Below are 23,220 nucleotides of genomic sequence, written 5' to 3'. Positions count from 1 at the left end.
ATCACGCTGTGAGAGGGCTTTATTGATCTCCCCCCTCCAGTGAGAGCTCAGCCCCAACTGACCTGGGTCCTAGACCTAGGGCCACACGCTTCCCCCGCAGATCCTCGTTCTCCACTCATGCAAGGCAAGCCTGTGGTGCCTGAACAAATCCTCCAGCCAGGGAGTTTTTCATTTTTGTCAGTGAAAATGGTTTATAATATGTTACTAACTAGCCAACTGGGGACGGGTAAGGTGGTGAGGATATCTGCACCAGGAGGCCATTGCTGGGGTGTGGACTCCTACGACAAGCCTCCTCAAGTAAATGCTAAGTGACCCCTGGGAGAGTCGGGTTTGAATGGATGAGGCTCTTTTGCTGGGGCCCAGGTTCATGCCAGGGTGTGGACGTGGGCTGGCGGGCACAGAAGCGATGCCCCTGTCTGCAAGTGTCAGAGCGTGGTACCGACCCACGGGACGCGCGGCATCTGCTCGCAGGGGACGCCGTGGGCTGACGCGCCCCCACCTCCTGCCCCTGTGTCTCCCGCAGGTCCCCCGACCAAGCCAGCAGCAGCAGCAGACGGCCGCACTGGTGCGGGAGCTCCAGAAGCAGCTGTCCAGTGAGTACGGTGGCGCCACGCGCGTTTTACGGCTGGTGTCTCTGTTCTGTTTTGGTTCGGTGTTGGGTTGAATAGTTACTTTTGCTGGAAAGGCCCCAGACTTTGTGAGTTCGGTGATATGTCTTCCGCTGCTTCCATCTGGGTTTGGGGGTGTCCGTCCCCTCCGGGAAGCCCCGTGGCCAGAGTCAGCCTTCGCGACGAGTAGCCGAGGCCCGCGGGTGTACCGATGTGGGGACGGACTGCTCTGTCCAGTGCACTACCCTACCCTTGCTGATAACAGCTCAGAGATCTAGTGTCAAGCTACTTCTCTCTCAACTATTAGAATAGCACTGCTGAAGTAGAATCTCTGATGTGCTTTCATAAAACTTTCGGGGACTTTCAGTGTTTTATGAAGCTTAGAATCCTTTCATGTGTATGTTGGTACTGAGTTGTTTCTTGGTTCAGATGGGCCAATTACTGTTACCCAAGGCCTTGTGCTGGCAGGTGTGGAACTCTGATGTAGGCTGGCCCTGCTGCAGAATAAATTCAGCTGTGGTAGTTAGACCTGCCACTTCTGGTCTCCCGTCTAGCATTGTATACTCCCTGGCCAGTGTGTTCCCCCATTCCTGAGGCTGATACTGAGCAGTGACAAGAGGGTATCATCTATCTGTGTATCATTTTGCATCTGCGATTTTATTTGAATTTACTTTTCTCATTAGGTAACCAGCCACAGCAAGGAGTGACTCCCTATGGGCATCCATCACACTTCTGAACCTGGAAGAGGACAAGACATGCAGTTTTGTGTTTGCACTGAGAAATAGGAACTCAAACTCAATGCATTAGTCAACTTTAGAAATGTCCCTTTATTCTTTAATTTCTTTGAAGTTTCTCTATGTTTTATGCTAGATTTCCTAAAAATGTGTCTTTAAAAAAAAAGCAAAGGAGGAGGTGTGGTTTGGTGTTTTGGTTGTTGCATTCAACTTCGAAATAGGTTTAAAAGTGTGGTTCAGGCAGGCCTACTCCAGGAAGAGTTTAGTAGCAGACCTTTTGAAAATTGGTGCTTTTTTTTTTGGAATCTCATTGTTACAGAAAGAATGAATTATGATAGATTTAAAATATTTATGTATTCATTCATGATGAAGTGTGTGGGTGTTTTTCTTTTTCTTTTTTTTTTGGCAAACTGTGCCGGACCAAACTACTGATTCAAAAGGCATGTCAGATCTTGACAGGAAAGTGACCCCTTTATTCCGCATTCACCTTTGATGGTAACATGGACATTTATTTGCATTGCTCTAATTTGAAATATCTGTAATTTCATAAGCACTTTATAAACTTTGTTCTTATTTATGTAGGATTTTTCTTTGCTTTCGTTGTGGTCAAAAGGTGCTGAAACAGATTGTTGCTAATAAGGACTTTAACTTCTTAGACCAAGAACTTCCACCAAGGCTTCTAGGGGAACCACGCTAAGATACATGGAAGCCTTCTAGGAGTTGCTGTACTGATCAATGTACTTGCCAGTAGTGGCAAGATCATTCACCAGAGTCTTTGTGAAGGTACAACATGTAAATTCTAAAGGCCCAAATGAACCACAGTGGAATTGTTACAATTATTCATTGCCAGATTTGGCAAAAATGCCTGTCCAGTTTTGTTCTCCTGAACCCTGTGCTAACTTGAGAAAAAAAAAAAAATCTCACAGCTGGCCTGAGATTCCACAGTGCTCAAATTTAACATGGTTTCCAGAGAATCTGGCCCCTTAAGTCCAGAAGGTTCTGGTTTTCATAAAAGATGTATTTGCTGTTTATTTTCTATGGTAAGTATTTGCTATTTTGAATTTAATTATTAACAGTGTCAGTCTCAGTTGTGTATTGCATATACTGTATTTATAAATTGGTGCAAAAAGCACAAGTAAAGTAAATTATACATCAAATTTATTATAAAGAAATAGTAACTATTTTAACTTTGTTCAGTATGTGGTAATTTGCTCCTATTAGAGTAAAAAACAGTAAATTATTATCAGTTTGTGTAACTTAAGAGTATTCCATATAATATTTTTTTAGATTTAGATGCATAAAATTTTGAATGTGAAATTTGCAGGGCATTTTAAAACATGTGGGGGATATTTTCCCATGTTCTGTGTTAATTCATTTTTTCTTCTGCCATATGATTTTACATGTAATGTAGTCAAGCATACTGTGAATAGATTTGTTTGTAATGAGCAAACCACGTAGAACTACTTTTTAAAAAAATGTAGCTGGTATGACTTTAGATTTCTTTTTCAAGTCATTATATAAATAATTTATATCTTCCTAGGTGAGTTACTCATTGCAAAGTTTGACTCAATGCAAATGACCTGAAATCCATGTCTGCTTACTTTCCTGTGGCAGCATCCATGTGAACTGCTTTGTACACTGTGAAACTCTTTCATTCCAGCCTGCTCATTTCGTGTTTACTCGGGGCTGGGAAAGACTTTGCCAAAACATTAAAGACCATTTCTTTTCACTAAATTAACAAATTCTATCTGCTTTCAGAAGACAAATCTTTACATTTCAGCTGATTTTGTATATCAGGGTTTTTTGTATTTTTTTCCTTTCAAGAACCATACCTAGAGTTCATGAAGTTATTTTTCTTCAAAATAATATATCCATGTAATGACTGCCTTGGCAAAATGACCGAAATGTGAATGTTGTGCCTAGTGAGTAAGTCATGTTCTGTCCTGATTGTTTTCTTTCCTTTCAAGAATTAATGGTATTTAAAATGCCAGTTTTTAGTTTGAACCATATATTTTTATAGTTCAATATTGCAAACAGCAGTAATACTGTTTCAAGAATGAGTGTTATAATTGCATAGCATTTGTATGCACTTTATATTTTGCAGAAGTTAGTGGAATTAATTTATTAATCACTTTGCACATGAAAGCTGTGGGTATACCTTTTTTGTTGTTGTTTCCTCTTTTTTCTTAGGTGAGGAAGCTAAGTCATGGTAAGGCCCTATAATATAAAGAGTCTATGGAAAGTTGAGGGAAAACCTGGGACTGGTTTTCCCCTGCGCGTTATAGAGCAATTGGAAATTTTAATCTAGTCTTAACCATGTTTCCTCCCACTCAGTCCTTTATCCTGAGAGGTCTCATTTTTCTTTTCTAGCTGATGCATTAATTTGCATTAAAATGATCACAAGGGAAAGCCCTAGCCTTTGGCAGAACCTGGCAGTTTACTTGGCCAGGTACAGAGGAAATTAAGATCAGATGGAGACCCCCTTTCCCCTTAAGACTCTGGACTCCAATGCAGTTGGACTAAGAAGCCCTTAGGGATACCTCTTTACCCTGCAGGCTCCTTTCTAGTAGGGCTGCATTTGTCATTTGATTTACTCCTCTTGGCCCGGAAGTAGGGCATCACTGTGAGGATGAGTGTCCTTTGGCCTCTTGTGGCCCCAGGGCACCAACATCAGAGACCGCAGCAGTTGGGTCATCTCTTAAAGTGGTGCCTGCTGAAAGTTGGTGCACTGAAAACACGATGTAGTGAGCTCCCTCGGTCTCAAGTGATCGGCAGGGGCTAATATGGCTCTCAGTTTTATGTGCTGATATCTGAGCAAGACCCAAGGGCCTTTTCTTTTTCTTTCTCACTTACTAAGGCTCCTATATAATCCTTATATAACAGGTAAATAATTGAAAAGATGTTGGAGAAATTTCGCTGGGAAATCCCAGCCTCTAGAATTAGAAAGAATGAATCTTAGTGTCCCCCAAATTGATGCAGGTTGAATTAAGCATGCAATATAAATAAATAGAGTGAATTACAAAAAGCATTTTGTGTAGGGTTGATCAAATTTTAAGTACAATGAAACTTCATTATGTGCATTATCTGGATTTTCCCAAACATTTTCCAGTCCCATAAAGGATTACCACTTAATGAAATAAAATGTTCATAAAGCAATGGTTCCTCCTTGGAAAATTTTTCTTACAAAACAGCTCCAAACCAGGCTTAACTGAGCTAGATTTTGAAGTTTTAAAGAAGTTTCATTGTCTTTTTAAACCTTTTTAATTGGTTTATTTGGACAAAGGTATAATCAACCCCTTTTCACATTTTAGTATGTGCAGTTGTTCATTTTTTTTTTACATATGGAAAAGTTAGCCTGCATTTATTTTTAAATGCAGTTACTAAGACATTTTTGTATTCCCCATCAATGACAATGCTCAGTATGCACAAAATGTGACTCATGATCAAAACAGTTCAGCTCTTACTTTCTCTAGGGTTTAATAAAATACTTAAAAACCAACCACACAAATATTTATACATCAAAATGATAAATTTACATCGAGACTGCAAATTTAATACTTTCCATTGTCTCTGTTCTTAGTGCCATGCTTGTAACTTTGATAGAAGGTGGACACTAGGCAACTGGTAGTGAAAGAAAAAAGTCCATTCTTTAATGAAGAATTCAGGTACATTGACCATTTCTTACTTTATGGTGGAAAGTTCTTTTGATGTACATTGTTATCTCTTGGCAAAATAAAAGTGCCTTAAGTTAAAAGTTTGTTTTGAGATCCATTAAAGAAATCAGTATCAGTTCATAATGCATTATTTACAAATCTTTTTTTTTTGCATGTCCATTATAAATTTAATATTGTAAATGTACTCATTCATTTACATGCCTATGGCTGCCTTTGATTAAACTTCTTCCAAAAAATAAACTCTGTCCAGATGTTGGCTTTGTTCAACTAATTTTATTTCATGTCAGATTACTTGAATATGAGTTGTTGCATAATCACTACCCAGCGGATTCTTTGCTGTGCATTTGTACACTCCAGAATCTGAGGTTTGTGGATTCTGAATGACTAGGGTACCTTGTGGGTGCGGAGGCTCAATTCCATGGGCCCTCCCTTTATATGCCCTTGACAGCAGGGAGTGGTCAGGCATCTCCCATGTGATTTCTGGCTTGGGGACTCCCAGGGCCACACACTGGAGCTGAACGACTGCTCCTGTTCTTGTGAGGATGCTCCTGGGTGGGCGATTTGTAATACGGGGAGGGTAGGCTACAACCATTACTGGCACAGTAATCAGTGCATGGCCAACACTATTTTGAGCCTTACAAATGTAGTTTCCCCTGTCATAAGCTGTTGCTTCTTTGATGACTAAGGTGCCATTTTCATGCAATGTATATTTTCCATTACTTTGGGGCCTATCTATTACATAACCACTAGGTACAGTCCATTTGATATTTGGCTTAGGGCTTCCATCAGACACACAGTGCAGTGAAAGAGAGTCTCCACTGATACAGTAAACTATTCCTACTGCATAAGTAAGAATAACTGGCTTCTGGCCAATTCCTAGTACAATTAGTTTCTCAATATAGCCAACTTTATTTCTGGCAGCACACCGATACTTTCCTGCGTCACCCCGAGTTGTTTTGTAAATGATAAAAGAACCATTGCTTGCTATCAAGTACTGAGAATTTTGTGGTTCATTGGGAAATTGTGTGCCATTTGGCAAAATCCAGATCATTTCAGGTGGCGGATTTCCATCCACAGAGCAATTCAGTACTGTGGGCTTTCCAATCTGGGCAACTACTTTTTCATTGAATGGATATCTGAATGTTGGTCTTCTCAGCATTTCCAGCACTTCTAACTGTACCACCAGCATGCTCTCTCCTCCTTCATTCCGAGCCACACAGATAAAATCGGCTGAATCTGAAAGCCTCACATTCCTAATTTCCAAGGTTCCATTCCCATAGACCGTGATTCTGCTTCCGTAGTATGGGGCTGTGAGGAAAATATTGTCTGGCATGATCCACATGATTTGGGGAGACGGCGATCCCTCAGCTCGGCAGTCAAAGAGTCTTTTGGAATGCCTCACAGCGGTGGCTTTAATGACCGTTTTGTTTGTATATAGACCATTGATTAATGGAGGTTGGGAGACAATGTCCAGTTTGTACATTTTTGTGTCATCCCCACTGGGATTCCGGGCCACGCACACGTACTCTCCGGAATCGAGCAGTTTCACTTTGCTGATGGACAAAGACCCATTGGCATGAAAAGTGTACCTATCCTTAGAGAATGAAATCATGTCCCTGGAAGGCAGCAGCCAAAATATTTTTGGTCTGGGTTCGCCAATGACCTCACAGTCAAGGACTGCTGTGTCTCCAGCCTTGATTCTTGAGTTGGTCTTGTAACCCTGCCTGATCCGTGGGGCAGCTGTTACTACCGTTAGGTGGACCTTCATTTCATCCTTCCCTAGAGTGTTCTGGGCATAGCAAGTATAATCTCCTTCCTCTGCTATCCCGACTTTGTTGAAGTATAGGGTTCCGTTGTCAAAAAGGGTATACCTCCTGGTCCTGTGGCCACTGTCATCTGCTTGCATTGCATTGTTTATCATTGTTCCATCAGGCAAACTCCAGGATATCTCAGGTATTGGTGAGCCAGAAGCCTTGCAATCAACTTGGAAATCTTTTCCATGAAACACTTGCTTTTTAAAATGTTGCTTATGGTCAATTTTGGCAGGTTTCAGTCTTAGACTGACATGCATCAGTATCAGATCATCTCCCAGCTTGTTTCTTGCCACACACAAGTAGTCACCACCATCTTTTTCTGTTATTGATCCAATAAACAGGGATCCGTTTGGGTAGACATGGATCCGGCTGCCCATTCTAAGGAGAGAAGAGAAGAAGTTGAGTGTGCAGCTCTCAGCAAGGGGCGGGGAGCAGTCCTTAATTTATATAGCATTAGCTTTTTGGACACTTTCTTAAACTATTTAATGAATAGTTTAAGAAATTACACTGGGCACTAGCTTGTTTACTGTTATCTAAGCCATTTGCTGAAAAAGATGAAATTACCTAACTGAATAGGTATCATGGGTAAAATTTAATGTAAATAGTTATTTCTCAGGTGGATTTCAAGTGAATCTCTTTTACATGGTGGTTTTTTTAAAAAAAATCATAATGGTTCGGAGAATGGTAGAAATAGTAGGTTCCTAGGCATGTGACCTTGACCATTTTATATGTCAAGTGATCATTTTGTGATGTCAGTCAAGAACAACTTACATACTTGATCAGAAAAGATGGCATTATACTTATTAGAGATATTAGTAACAACAGTTACTTGTTTAGAAGATAAGTTCCACTTTGTTATGAAGAGAGAAAATGCCAGTGCATGACTCAGAAGCTTGCTGTAGCACGTGCCCTTTCAGGACAGCTGTAATTATGCTGACCTGTGGGAAACACTGGTGTTCTTCTGAAGCCACTACCCAGTGTGCTATTCCCACAATTGACCAGTAGATGGCAGACCTTGCCTGGTAAAACCAAATGGAGCCTCTCAAAGACCAGTGGAAATTGAATTGGGGCTAATACCATGATCCAGAACACCCATAGTGACAATCTATGTAATGTTTCTCTTCTAATTTTTTGGAACATGAGCTAAGCAGGTAGGTTAAACTAGAAAGAAGTGTGTGAACATTTCATAGCTGCTAACCAAGTCAAACAGCCTCAAGTTCTCTAGCAAACCTAGTGTAAGAAGTGCAGGGGTAAGAGGGCATTGTGATACCACATTACAGAAGGTGCTGGTGTTCTTTTTATGTGTTTTTCTCAAGGGTGGAAGGAACTCCTCTGGCATTTAAACCAAGGTAAAATCATAATGGATACACTTAGTAAAGACAATGGAAATTGCCAGGGGCTTTGCATTTATTTTTAAATCTTTAGCCAGTTGGGCACTGTCCTGCTGAGTAAACTGATACTTAAGAGACTTAATGACTTGTCTCAAGTCACAGGGCTGGTTCTCAAACCTTGTATTTTTCCTAATGTTTTTTCCTTCCTCATTCTCTCCTAATGCTTTCTAAAAGCACTTATTCTCAAACTTGTGTGCACCACTTCAAATCACTTACGCGGTATGAAATACCGATGACTACCTGAGTCCCACCTCCAGAATTTGACTTAATTGGTGTGGACTGTGGCCTCGGTGTCAGGATTCCTAGGTTTTGCTGTGTAGGTAAGTCTGAGAACCACTGCTCTAAACCTAGGGTCTCAACTCGGTTCCCTTATCACCTGCACCAGAATCACACTGGCCCTGATTTCCTGTTCACGTTTCAGTGACCGGATTCAATACATGGCTGGGGACTGGGAACCCACTGTTTAATACCCCGGGTGACTTGTGAACAAATAAGTTTGAGAACTAGTCTCCAATTTTAGCATGCACTAAGATCACCTGGAGGGCTTCAAAGAACACAGATTGCTTTTGAAAATACAGACTCAGAGTTTCTGATTCAACAAGTTCTTAGGCAATACTTACACTGGCAGGGAACTACACTTTGAAAACCAGTGATTCATAGTGACATCCCCCAAAGCTGAAGAATCTGGAGGTTATAAAAATAAACAGAACCATAGCTGTTTCTTATTACAAATTTGTATTTTTAAGAGAATTTATTTTTGAAAATAAAAGTTTTATCCAAAAAAAGAAAAAGAATTATTTGTGCAGGCATCTGCAGTCTTCCTAACGCAGCACTTCTCAGACTTTATTGTGCATATGATTCACTGGGGATTTTTTTAAGTGAAAGTTCTGATTCAGCAATCAGGGGAACCTGAGGTCTGCTCTTAGAATAAGCTCCCAGGTCAGGTCATGAGGAGCAAGGTTCCAAAGGAGAGGAAGTACAGTTCTGTGCCGTGGTGTAGGACACATATGTTGAAAGTAGTCGAGGTAGACTGATAGTGCTTGGAGTCTGGGACCATGGAAAAAATGCAGAGAAGGCTTTTTGGTTCAGCTGATGAGTGGTTTTCAGAAAGTGAAAGGGTTTTGCTTATTTGGGTCATGGTGGAGTATGGAGTAGACTTGGATAAGCACAGCTTTGATAAAAGATTTCTAATTTTCAGAATCTAAAATTCACATTTCTAAAGCTAAGAAGTAGGAAGAGTAAGGATTTTTCAATAGAAGTGCTCTTTTTCTGTTGACCTATCTAAAGCATCTAAGTCATGAATATTCTGGCCTTTTTTAGGAGTGAGTTGCAAAATAATCATTGGCTTGTTCAGTTAGCAAACAAGTTGAATTTCACTGTCAAAAACACCAGTACCTGTGGTGGCCCATGATAGCATCTGTGATCTTTACATACTCTGCTGCCTCTTCAATAGTATGAACTATCTTTCCATGTTTTGTAAGTACTTTCCCAAAACAAAATGTGAAAAGACTACCGTTCTTCTGCTCGATATCTCAGAGATTTGTTGGAACATTTGGTTAAGGTTTATTCTGAGATATCGCGGTAATGTGCTTTAGAATAGTCGCCAGACTTCCTCTGGATTAACTCTTTAACACATTCCCTTACATTTTTTCATACCTCTTGACAAAAGATTTCCATTTTCCATAATTGACTTAATGAAGATAAATGTTGTAGGCCTCATCTTTACAAGCTAGGTTTTGAACTTTATTTCTTACTCCCATCACAAATGTAATGCCTTTTATACTTTTTGCATAGGTAATGAAATGGTGATGGATGGGTAATGAAAATGGTGTTGGAAATTACACAGAATAATGAGCTTTCTCTGGGTAAATGAATCATCCCCATGCTCCATGGAATTTATTTTAAATGCATTCATTTCTGAAAAGAGAATTTCCATTCAACGTTAATAAAATAAGTACTTAAAGGCAAACAAATGAGACCTGCTAATATAATAGTAAATGCAGAAATTGATGAAACATCAAAAATATTTGATGTCATAAATGGTTATATGTATAGTAAACATGTCATTCCTAAAGTTTACATCTTAGAACTCAGCATTTAAAAACATTTAAAATCTAAACTAATTTCAATTTGACACCGGCCAGATAATCTTGATGTCTTATTGAAAAACCTGAAAATTAACACTTACTTTTGAATAAAAGATCACAAGCCAAATTCACTTACTACATTCAAAACCAGCTTTTAGTGTGACACTAGAAAAAGAAGTCTATTCTTCAACATCTAAGCATGAGTACAGATTCAACTCTATTATGTCTATTCTCTTCTGCATGGATATTTTCTATTAATGAATAAGAAAATATAAAAAATGTAAATGCTCACTCCCATCTTTTTCTGTCATACAGAAAGCCACTGCACAAAGTCATGCAAATGGCCTAACTTAGTAACTCTTATAAGCTATAATTATTTTCAAAGACAGGGTTTAATTTATACAGAAAATCAGATAAAAATGAATATGCCTGTAACAAAGCATATTAGAGGAAATTTGTATGTGTATTTATGTGTCTGACAGCATTGGAGTGATGCAGATCCGGAATATATTTCACTTTGTGAAGGTCTTAATGTTGTGACTTTCATAAAGTGCTTTGCAATCTTAGGCTAGAAGAAATGACAGATTATACTGAAATTTAAAATGTTGGATAGGAGGCCCTTCAAGAGTGAAGTAAGAGTATGTCTTTCCAGAGCCTTGGTTGCATTACAAAATTCCCTCCTCTTTCCTGGATAGAGGAATTATGAGTGTGCTTACACAGTTACCATTTTAAAACTGTTGCAAGTATGAAAGCAAATGAAAATTTTCTTCCTCTTTAACTATATAAACTCAATAACAAGTTGGCCTCAGAGTTAAGCATAAAAGAATCTTGGTTTTTATATTATTTATTATATTAATCTCAAAAGGAATAGGTCTCTTCAGAGTTACTTGCAGAGTCTAAGGGCTCTCTAAAACTGCTAGCCTCACTGTATGACTTTTCATTTCAGAAGTTGTACATCTAAATAGATAAAGAAGGTAATCTCAACACAAAGGTATGGTTTACCTGTGCCACTGGTCGACGACAGCCTTGGATGGTAACCTCCAGATTATTTTGGGCTTGGGTTCCCCAATGGCTGAGCAGTTCAGTAGTAATTTGTCCCCAAAATTCACCTCAGTCCACTTCTGGGATGCAGATTCTATCCTGGGGATGGTCTCTTGCTCTTCTACTGTAAGAATTACCACCCTTCTCTCTGAGCCAGTGGAGCTGGTAGCAATACATTCATAAGTGCCTCTGTCTGAAGAAGCTACATTTCTTACATGCAGTGTCCCATTTGAAAATAAGAACAACTTGGAATTGATCAACTGTAATGGTGTCACTTTGGTGCCATCAGTGAGGACCCAGTGGACACTAGGCTGAGGAGTTCCTTTTGCAGTACAAGGCAGTTTCAAACTTTCACCCCACATCCCTGCAATGACTTGCCTCTTTTGCTCTAGAATGACAGGTGGGGCTGCAATGACTTGAAGTCTAACCAGCAGTGAGTCCTGGCCAGCTGAGTTGTTGGCCATGCATTTGTAAAAGCCCCTGTCATAGATGCTGAGACTGTGGATGACCAGCGTTCCGTCAGATTTCACTAGGGCCTGCCTTTTCCCCTCAGAGGATTCTGAGACCACTGTTTGGTTTGCGAGAATCCAGTAAATCATAGGGCTTGGACTACCTTCAGCACTGCACTTCAATTCTACAGTGCCTCCAGAATGGACTGTGATCTCTTTGTTACGTCTCTCCAGGATCCTGGGAGGATAGGAAACCACAGACAAGGTGACGTGAAGGTGGTCTGTGCCCAGGGGATTGGAAGCAGAGCACAGGTACTGTCCACGGTCCTGAATGTCCACCTCCTGTATGGCCAGGGTGCCATTGGGGAGCACCTGGAACCTGCTGTTCTCTTTCCTTTTAGACAAATCAAGTCCTGGTAAGAAAGGAATTTATAGGAATAGGTCATCAAAGTTTAGATAGGAGACATAAATTGTTCAAGTGGAAGTCTCAAGAGGAAAGCCATCTTTTTGTTAGGCTCCTGAGAACAAATATATTTAAAGTTATGATGCCTATTCTTCAGATTGCTAAAATTATTCCTGGAATTTCTTATCACCATAATTTTAATTTAAAATCCAGATGGCCCAATGCAATACCCATTCTCTCTTTTTCATATCACATTTCTTTGGATCCACTTTCAAATCATTTTTTTTAAACATTCCTAATTAACATGTTTTAAAACCTTTTAATGAGCAAAAAAGCCACGCGGCAAAAATGTCAAATGAGGACATTAATAGTTTCTGTATCTTAGAGAAATTTGAAACTGGGGTTGATTCCAGAAACATAGCACAATCTTTTCCTTGTTTTATAACCAAAGAAGACTAAGTTTAAAGAAACAGTTTCAAATACCTGATGAGACTCTGGTCCAGTGGATGGTGGGGAGGGGAGTCCCAACAGCCTCACAAGGAAGAAAGGCATCTGAGTTAGCTGGAACAGTAAAACTTGCTGCTTTTCCTCCAACTATTCTGGGCCTTTCGAATATATTCCTGGACAAAGAGTCAAAGGGAAGGAGTTCAGAAGTTGTTATTTGAACTGGTATCTTATCAAAGCGACTTTTCTTTGCAGTCTCCTGTATATCCCAGTTTGAAACACGATTGGTGTCCTCTGGCAAGCCTGGGGTGGGCAACATGCTCACTATTGACTTTTTGCCTTTTTCAGCAATTTCTCGGTATGACTTGTTCCAGAAGTGGTTTTCTGACAAGGGAGAGGGAGTCAATTTAGAACTCTGTGGTTTGACTATTGTTAGTGCTGGCACAGGAGCAGACTGTAAGAGACTGGAATAGAGAAAGTGGGTGGTTCCTGTTGTGTATTTGGCATTTGGGCGAGCTTTGGGAGGTGTAGCAATCTCTGCCGCTAATTCCTCTGGATTAGCGTTGTGCCCTGAGGACTCAGGGGGCCTGGCCATTATATTTGTCATTATCCTGGAAGAGGGACTTGCCACGTTACCCGTAACTGCACTTTGATCGTTCACAGGCAGGGAGGTGTGGATGGGTGCTGGAGTAGCACAGCTGCTCAGGAGGGGTGGCACGGTTGAGTGCCTAGGGATTGTATTTCTAGGTGTAGTCTGGTGTGGTCTGCTGGACAAAGTGGTTTCAGAAGCAGTTGTGCTAGAAGTTTGAGTACTCTCTTGGGGTAGCCTTTCACCTGTATCTGTCAGATTAAGGGTTCTTGGATGAAGACCAATTATGCTTGAGATTCCTTTTGGGCTTTCTATGGGAGAATGAGTGAAAACAGAGACACTGGGCTGGGCTGAAGTTTCATGGGCAGTGAGATCAGGAGGTGTCCTAGCCCTGGCTGTGCTGAAGCCAGAACTCTGGTTTGGAGAGGTGTTTGGGTGATTCCTGTTCTCCTGAGGCTCCTTTTTCCTTTGGACTTCTCGTGTCCTGGGTCTGATTATTTGGGTTTTACTGATGATAGACACAGGGGCAGTAGAGGGAGTCGTCAGTATGGCTGTCTGCATTGATATGAAATGTGTACTTGATTCTTTGATTGAGATACTAGGAAGTATAGTGTGAACAGGAGGGAAGAGCAGCTGCTTCACCGGTGGGACACTGACAGGACTGTGTGTTGCGGTGAGATTGTGGTGAGTCGCAGCTGATGTTACTGATAGAATCTGCATCACACCTGCTGAGAGTGTTGTGCTAGGGAAGGTGGGGGAAACTTTATTCCTGGGTAAAGCAGGGGGTATTTTAGCAAGCACTGTGTTTCTGCTCTTTTGTGAACCAAATTTATGGTGACTCTTTATCCTCCCTTTTTGCATATAGTTGTTTACAAAAATCTGATGCCAGGGAATTTTCCTTCTTGAAAATCTTGTAATGACTATAGAAGTAGGCATAGGTGGCTTCGTGCTGGGACCTGGCAGAGGTAATGTAATCACTGAATCTCTTTTAATTTCACCGGTGTTAGATGCACTTGGGTAAACAATATTTTTTATGTGAGCTTTTTCCATAAATACCCGGGCCGTTGAGGCAAGAGTCATGACTGCACCAGCTGGAGTCACTTGTGTACCTTCAGCACTGAAATATTTTATCGTGGGTGTTGTTTTCTCAGTGTCTACATTTGGTCTGTTCTCAAATGGTAACAAAGGACTGTGGACTAGAGTTGTAGATGCTGCTGCGGTGACTGTGGCAATTTCAGCTTTAGTGGAGGAAATGGGCAAAGAACTTGGAAAAGGCCTTGCTGCTGTGGAAGTGGCGAGCCTCTCTCTGGGAGAACAGGATGGGCAGCCCATGTTGTGCCCTGTGGCTGGAAATGCACTGGCACTTTCTTCAGAAGAGCCTCTGAAAGTTGGTCTCACAAAGCTGTATCTGTGCTGTCGGAGAAGTGGAGTTCTGTATGAGCTGATAAATCGCCCCCTGCCCCAGATTTTCCTCCGTCTTCCAAAGCGTCCAGACAGAGGGATGTTAGTTGTACTATTTCTGGAAATCTGTAACTGAGAACGTGCAGGAGTGTGTGTGCTCGAGAGGCACTTAGAGGTGCTAAGCTTTTGAGTCACGGGAGAAGAGATGCGATTACTCCTGGGTTCACTGGTTCCTGTTACGGATGTCTGATGACTCTCCATAGCACTTACCACCCCTGAGAACACATCAGCTTTGCTGTTAGCACTACGAAGCATTTTGATATTGACATCTTCAGCTGAAGTCCCCACTGTTACTGGATGGGCAGTTTCCAGATGCTCTCTCCTCTTCCCCATGTCATCACTGCCATGAAACTGAGTTGCTTCAGGTAGCGGAGGAGAGATGGTGGGTACCTTTTGGTTGGCTGTGCCTTGCCTTTTGCTTGATGTGGCTGGGTTTACGTCCGTTGACACAGCTGTCGTTTCAGCAGCAGCAGACCGTTTGGAATCTACTGGTTTCCCTGGTGGTAGTGTTTGTGGACTTGCAATGGGGTAGATGCTGGTGCCAGCTGTTGTATTTGTCACAGGGCTGTTAGATACTGTCCTGGGGTGGGCAGCCCTGGTCCTTACCAGAACACTGGGAACTTCAGTTGCCAGGACCATAAATTCCTCATCTGGAGGGAGCAGGCCTGAAGAGTCCACTTCCTCACCGTGTATGTCCAGGAGCTGGGTGACCAGGACAGGTGGCCTTGTTGTGCTTTTCTCCTTCCTCTCTGACACAGCATTCTTTTTAGCTTTCTCCAAAAGTGCTGCCCAGCGTAGTGGGTCAATTCTCCGAGCAGAGGGAGGGAACTGCTTCCTGCGCTCCCTAAAGAGGCGGTTTGTTGAATCTCCACGCCCCAGGTGCACTGGTTCCTGGTAGTTGTGCTTCTTGCTCGTGCTGGAGGCTTGGTTTCCCACTGCAGCTCCCACTGGAGAAGATGTAGAGGGTTGGGCGACTGGGGGCTCTTGAGAGTGAGCAGCGGGATTAGGCTCATCCAGTCCAGAGCCATCTGTTTCTACATCTTTGTCCACTGGCTTTTGCCCTTTTGTTTTGATTGAAACTTTGTTAATCAGAAAATCTATACCTGATGGGTTGGCTGCTATACAACGATAATGACCCTGGTCTTTTGGGGTGATCTGTAATATCCTTAGTGTGCCATTGTTGAGAATTTGTCTGTCTCTTGAGGACTGATAGAGCACAGTTCTTCCTGGAAGAACCCAGCTAACAGAGGCATCTGGGATACCAGTAGAATAGCATGGGAGGTCAAGTGTTTCACCAATGAATGCTGTGTGATGAATACCATTTTCGTGGTAGGCTTTGATGTAGGGCTCTACCACAGTAATCCTGTAGGTGAGAATATCTGTATCATCGTAATTGGTGCTTATGCAGTGGTATGTGCCTGTGTCAAAGCTGTCAGCCATCTGGAGCTCCAGTTTTCCACTTCTGTCTATTAGGATTCGTCCATCCTCACTAACATAAGGGGCTGTCACTTTACTTCCATCAGCTAGAACCCACTCCAGATGTGGGGTGGGATCTCCCAGGCCTGGGCAGTCTAGGTCAATGGTCCCACCGACCAAAACAGTGTGTTCCAGCTTAGTGTTGTTATCCCTGGAAATCATGGTCCATTTGTGGTTCACTGGCCTCATCTCTGCCCTTGGTAAAGAGACCTGAGCATCACTAGAGTACTGGATCTGCAGCACACTGAGTGTGGTGGCAGTTCTGTTTAGTTGCAAGGAAATTCGGTCTTGCATTAGCCAAGGGGGATCTGCTTTGAGAACAGCCTCTATGTTGGTAAAAATGTCGTTGGGCTCAGGAGCCACTTGATTATATTTGTAGCCATGGTGTGATGTTTCAGGGAGCAAGTGGCTCCTTTCTAGTATCAGAGGAAAGTCACTGTACAAAGCCAGAACTTGCCAAACTGACTGAATGTGACTGTAATCTATGTCACACACCAGAAATGTTGAAAATGATGTATTGAGCATGATGTAGTCATTTTCCTCAGTGAGTATAATGGAAGATGTCTGGGAGGGCTTCTGGATACTGCAGACCATGTTAGCTTCATTTCCAGACTGGTCTGTCAGATTCAATGTGAGGGAGCCCAAGGGTGACATGAAATCTTGGGGAGACATGGACACAGAACCACTGTCTTCCAAAATCAGCAGGCTCTTCAGTTTCAGGGATGGGTCAATGCTTGGCTTGGCACACCGGAAAGCCACAGCTGGGACCATAGCTAAGGGCTTGCCTTTAGAGGTCCTGGGGTTCATGCAAAGTGGACATTGCTGAGGACTGGAGGGACTTCTGTCCTTTTTGCATTTTATTATATCTAGGAAAAATGACAATTGAATTATTGTCATTTGTACCCTTCTTATTAATTAATATTTGAACACTTTGAATATTTTTGTTAGAATTTAAAAACATTTGCAAATTCTGTTGTTGATTTCTTAAAAAAAATAACACTTTCCCTTGCCACAATATTATATCCATAGACACAAGGATTTGTCTGTCTTGTTCACTGATGTGTTTCCCATACCTAGAAAGTATCTGATACTCAGTAAATATTATTTGAGTGAATAGTTTCCTTATCTAGGGAAACATAATGATATGCTTATGATTGTCACTTTTTATTAACAGTAGTTTAGTTCTAATTCCTCATTTCAATGTTTTAAGAGTCCTAGAATTTCATTGCCCTTTAAGACATAAACTGTTTTCATAAGTAATCATTAAACACACAAACTTTCTTTTCCCATTTTCCAAAAGAACAACACCTGAATTATAAGATGCGCTGGCCTGGTCTCACTTAGTCTCAGTAGAAATGGAGACAGAGACACAGGTGGGAGCGATCAGTAAGGGGTGAGGATTCAGGTGAACATGGGCGGGGCGACTGAGGGCACAAGTGCAGACACGTGCACCTGACTTTGGTGATGCATTGGTTGAGGCAGAGTCATTGGAGGAGGATACAGTTTAATGGGGAGGGAGAACTTTGTGTCCCCGTAAAGGGGCGGCCCATTCAGGGTGACAGTTCCGTGATGTCAGAAGCCTGAAAGTCTTAGAACACGAGGGCTACCCTCAGCCTTTCTGAATCACAGAAGCCTTTTCTTTCAGGTATTCAAATATCACTTATATTCAATCATTTAAAAAGCACCACTCTGGTGGGCCTATTTAAAGTAATTGATCACTGAAATACTTGATAAGAGGTACGGAGTTTTATCTTACATAAAATGCAACCCGGGACTTCCATGCCATTTCCGGTAGTAGCTCCCATATCATGCATTGGACATGGCACTTAAGGGAACATTATCCCATTGGCAGAGGCTGGGCAGGGTCAGATCACCTTCCCCCATGTGCACAAATCCTCTCAAAGGCTTAAGTCCGTCTGACCAAGGACTCCCAACCCTTTAGTGTGTACCTCAGTATGACAGGTAATGCCATATATATCTGGCTACTCAGCATTCTTCAGCACACTTTAAAGTTTACTATGCCCTCGAAGTAGCTGAAAAGCCTGAAAGCCTTTGAACATTCATAAGAGGCTCTTTTCAGTCACCCACTTACCAAGCAGCTATGCCCCTTTACCTACTTATCAGTATCCTGGGCTCAGACCCTGCTATCGCAAAGATCATGGCAGACTTCTGGTTTAATTAAGCCTCATCACAGAATTATTTTTGCTCACATCTTGGTATGCCTATTATTGGACTTCAGGTATTTTACCTGAGATGCAAATCAGATCATTCACTTCCACTGCCTCCCTCACACTAGGTTCCAGTCACACACAAATGCTTTCCATGCCTCAACCTTGCCATGCCTGAACTCCTCTGGTATATGCTGTTCCTTCCACTTCCCATACACTTGGTATCTGACACACATTCTTCCACCTTTACTGATGCCCTCAAGACCCAGGCAGGACAGCACTTCTTCTGGGTAGGCTCCCTGCTTTACTTTCTCCTAGTGCCTTTCACTTCTCCTCTCCTACCCTTGTCACCCACTCTTCAAATTACTTGTCAGGTTGTGTGTGCTCCACAAGACTGCCAGCTCCATGCTGTTCACCTGTATGTCCCTAGTGCTGTCTAGGATGCCCAGGAAAGATCGGAAGGAGATAGGCTTAATTCTACAACCACATTTCTTCCACATTTTAACTGATAAATTGAGGTGTGTCTTAACAGTTGGAGGTGTTTTAGAGTGGCAGCTGGTGCCTGCTCACACACAGACTGTCATACCTATTTTACTGTTTTCTCTTCACCTGAGTTACATGCCCTGTTGGTAATACATATATTGTTTGGCACTTAAAATGTTTTTGTTATTATACTTTGACATGAAAACAAGAAGTTCTTTGTAGTAAGGCCTGGAAGCGGAACATCAGGACATAAATTTATCATCTGTGAAAGAAATATTTATTAGAGAAATGGCCACAAACCCTTATTATATAGAGAAGAAATGGCAAGAGCTTTGTGGAATCTAAGAATGGAAGATGCCCACAAATAGATGAAGCTGGTTTTCATCTGACTACATATCACATGGCACGTGAGGCAACTGAAGGCATGAGAAACTGTCACAGCTCTTAGAAAAGATGAAAACTATTTCAGAGAAGTTGACATGACTGATTTATGAGTCTTGTAGGATTATCATTAGCATCTCAGTCAAAGAAGAACACATCATATTTTAGACACAACTGAAAGTTGTTAGTGCTAATGGGCTTGCCTAATTATTTTACAGACACACACGTACAATTTGGGGGCATAGTAAGACCACAGGCAGGCAGTGAACTCATTTGTACTCACCATCGAAATCGATAATGATAAAAGCTTAGTTGGTACTGAATAATTTTTGGTAAACTATTTTTCTAGGCACATTCTAGGGGCCAAGGATCAATAAATTAGACATTGAAAAGGCAACAGACATTTAATATTAATAAATGTAATAAAGTGTTATCCATTCAAGACCAGAAGTGTGTAAAGTTGCAAGTGGTAAAATGATCATTCTGGTACAGATGAGGTGGTTGGAGGAACGTCCAGGCTTCCTAGAACTGGTGAATGCTGGGCAGTTTGGCTGCCTGGGAGCCCATCAGGCAGAAAAGAAAGGGAAGCCCCGTAGTCAGGGAAGCAGTAGCTGCAGGTGGTACAGCTCATGGGGAGTCTGGGATGAGGGCAGGCAGAGGGTGGGAAATGAGGCTGAGGCTGGTCAAGGAGGACCTGGCACGCTCAGGCTTTGCTCTCGAGGCCGGGGTCAGCAACCTGTTCTATAAAGAGGCAGGTAGTAAAGATTTCAGAGTATTTGGACTATAGATCTCTGACACAGCCTGCCGATTCCTGAACTGTTTTTGCTCATTAAAATTATTCCTTTAGTATGTAGAATAAGTGAATATCTTATGATCAGTGGCATAATCCATTTGGTGAAATGTTAGCCGCTAACAATATATATTAGCCTGATTTTATTACTGAGCAGAATGGCAAGTAGGTTTCACACCCTGCAGAAACTGACCAGACTCATTTTCGCCCTCTTACAGTTCTCTCCCTCTTATTTCTCCTTTCACTGCAACATTCCTCAAATAAGTTTTCTGTTTGCACACCATCCTTCCCCTATAATTCAGCTAATGACCACATGAAAATCCAGTATTTTCTCATTCTCCTGTCTGTCTCCATGACACTGAGGATATTGAGAAAGCCCCACTCAATAGCTCCCCTTATAGATGTCTTGTGAAGCTACATTTATGGGAATAAAGTGTCCAAATGACTCGTCCAAAATACTAACTTTTCTAAGCCTCAATTTCTTCATCTTTAAATTGTGGATTTTTGTGAAAACTAAATAGAAAACAGCACAATGTCAAGCACAAACTGAGTACGTTACCTCCCTGCTCGCTCTTATTCCTTCTTTTTCCTTCAAAGTAACCTTTGTGCCAAATTTCCCTCTTTTTTAGTCAAGGCAGAAGTAATTTTTAGTGACTCATTTCCTATAGAACTAAATCATCAACTAAAGTATTTTGATGTTTTCATGCATAGCCTTATTGTCTTTTTATGTATTTAGCGTATTTACCTAAAAGACTCTACAGTACCTCACAATGTTCAATTAATGTTTTTTTGATTAGCTTTTTAGCTAGTTATATTAACTGACTACGTATCTATATATAGACCTACATGCATATGATTGGACATATCTATACACATAGATACAGTATATATATTTCATAGCAGCAACTTCAAACCTTTCCCACTTTTCTCAAGCTTCTAAGCTTGACCCCTCCTCAGTCGCCTCTCCTACAAGGACACAGAGGAGAAGCCATCCTCTACAAGCTCCCTTCACCTCCTCCGCCAGGCGCAGGAGCTCCCCTACCTCTGTGTCCAGTTAGGTCTCCTTCTCTCCTAAGGAAAAGCTCTCCACCTCTGGCTGGAGTGCTTACCTTCCAGTTTTCTCAGAGGACTTGCTCAGCTGATGACCTGCCCCTCTGCAGTGGACTCACCTTTGCCCTCAACAGTCTCAAGTCCTGTGTGACTGCACACTTCCATCCTCGATGCATGGCAGTCCAGTTCCCACTGCTCTTTCCAAAGTAACCAAGCACCCTTCAGATGCCAAAACCAGTGGGCCCTTGCCCCCTGCACAGCAAATTCTACGTTCCCCCTCAAAGCACATTTCATACCCTGATTGCATGCTTATCTGTAACCCTCTAGACGTGTGGTTAGAGCAGAGACAGTGCTCTTGGTATTCCTGTTGCCAAGCACAAGCCCTTGAATAGAGCTCCAAAAAATAGGCACTGGCTGAAAAGAGATAGGCAAGAGCAACACACACATACATTTCTTATTTCCAAGTTTTTCCAAAAGCCGGGAGTAGTGGATAGTTGACTGAAACAATGAATCATTAATGCACAGATGAATTAAGAGAATTCATTAATCACTGAATTAATAGATTTCATTTACTCTTCAGCTAAATTATCTTTGCCTCCCCACTGACTGATATAACACCTTCAGGCAGGTTTCCTCTACTTATTTAGGACAAAGAAGTAAACGGCGTAGATACCTGGCTTCTCCTGTATCCAGTCAGACAACCATTTTAAGTGGCAATCACAGGTCCAGGGGTTTCCATGGAGATAAAGACTGTCCAGATAAGGCATATAGGAGAGCATCTCTTGAGGAAGGGAGCTCAGGAAGTTATCAGACCAGTATAGATACTTAACGAAGGATGTTTTAAATATCTGGAGGTATCGCAAAGATACAAATGTGTCTGGATGGAGTTTAGTGAGCTGATTTCCTTCCAAGTGCACCAATCAGAGAAAGGTAAGTCCACTGAAAACCTCTGGGTTTATAAACTCAATACTGTTGTGGTCCAGATGCAACTGTGTCAAGCTCCTGAGGCCATAAAAAGTATCTTTCTGAAATTTTCGGACTTTATTATAGCTCATTTTTAAGACCTAAGAATAAAAAGAACATAGTTTGTCAAAAGGGTTGTCACAAAAAGGAAAACCATATCAATAATAGAAAATATGCTGGGATTGATCAAATACAGTGTGTGTACCTTGTTTGGATCCTAATTCAAGCATGTTAGCTACAAATTACATATGAGAATGTCATGGAAAATTACAATAATTTTGAATATTTGATAAGAAATTATTGCTAAAATATAAGATACAAAATAATATTGTTTTTTTTAAAAAGATTCCTTGACCTTAATATATCTCTCTGTATAGATAGCGAGATAGAGATATACTGAGGTACTTAAAATGAAACATTATGATATCATGAATTCATTTCAAAACAATGCAATGAAGTAGAAAAGTAGTTTGTAGGGTGCAGGTGAAACAAGATCTGTTAACTACTGAAGATACATTGGGTTTCATTATGCTTTTCTATATGGTTGAAAATTTCCATAATAAAAAGTATCTTGATAGTTCAAGAAAAGTTATGTTTTCTTGAACCTAAATCTTTAATAAAAAATAATGATTTTAATTTACCTCTCACATTTTAATAGCTTTATTGAGATACAATTAACATGCCATAAAGATCACTTGTTTAACGTATACAATTAAGTAGTATTTAACAAAGTTGTGCAACCACCTGTATTAATTTTAGAAAATTTTCATTACTATAAAATCAAAACTGATATCTTCTGGCAATCATTTCCCTATTCCTCCTGCCCCTAGAAAACCACTAAATTACTTTGTTTGTATGGATTTTCCTATTCTGGACATTTAATACAAATGGAGTCATATAGTATGTGGTCTTTTGTGTCTGACTTTTTACAATTTGCCTAATATTTTCCAGACCCATCCCTGTTGTAGCATGTGTCAGCCCTTTATTGCCAAAGAGTATTCCATGTAACATATTTTCTTTATCCACTTATCAGCTGATAGACATTTGGGATGTTTCTACTTTTTGGCTATTATGAGTCACATGATTTTGAATTCAATTGAAATTAAAATAATTTTTTCAGTGTTTCCACAGTACGTGGGTATTCTCCAATACCTTCCTTACTTAAATTCTTTCTCCCAAAAGAAAAAGAAATGGTAGTGAAAACAATGAAATCT

General features: G+C 41.1%; 1 protein-coding gene and 1 long non-coding RNA gene across 2 annotated transcripts in view; one reads left to right on the top strand and one right to left on the bottom strand.

Annotated features, from left to right (window-relative positions):
- LOC130683065 (uncharacterized) overlaps positions 1–23,220 on the top strand; it is a 108,534-nt gene that overhangs the window by 18,246 nt on the left and 67,068 nt on the right. The gene's annotated exons all lie outside the window — the stretch shown is intronic.
- LOC130683064 (immunoglobulin superfamily member 10-like) lies at positions 1,504–21,766 on the bottom strand. Its single transcript, XM_057499209.1, has 4 exons — positions 21,717–21,766; positions 12,685–12,821; positions 11,311–12,211; positions 1,504–7,208 (listed from the first exon to the last, which is right to left on the bottom strand). Exons 3-4 carry the CDS (start codon positions 11,946–11,948, stop codon positions 5,300–5,302), a joined length of 2,547 nt encoding a protein of 848 aa, XP_057355192.1. The 5' UTR covers positions 11,949–12,211; positions 12,685–12,821; positions 21,717–21,766; the 3' UTR covers positions 1,504–5,299.

This window comes from Manis pentadactyla, chromosome 1, assembly GCF_030020395.1.
Source record: "Manis pentadactyla isolate mManPen7 chromosome 1, mManPen7.hap1, whole genome shotgun sequence".
In the NCBI taxonomy this organism is placed as follows: domain Eukaryota; kingdom Metazoa; phylum Chordata; class Mammalia; order Pholidota; family Manidae; genus Manis; species Manis pentadactyla.
Note: the sequence above shows the minus strand (reverse complement) of the source record. Positions and strands in the feature narration are given on the sequence as shown.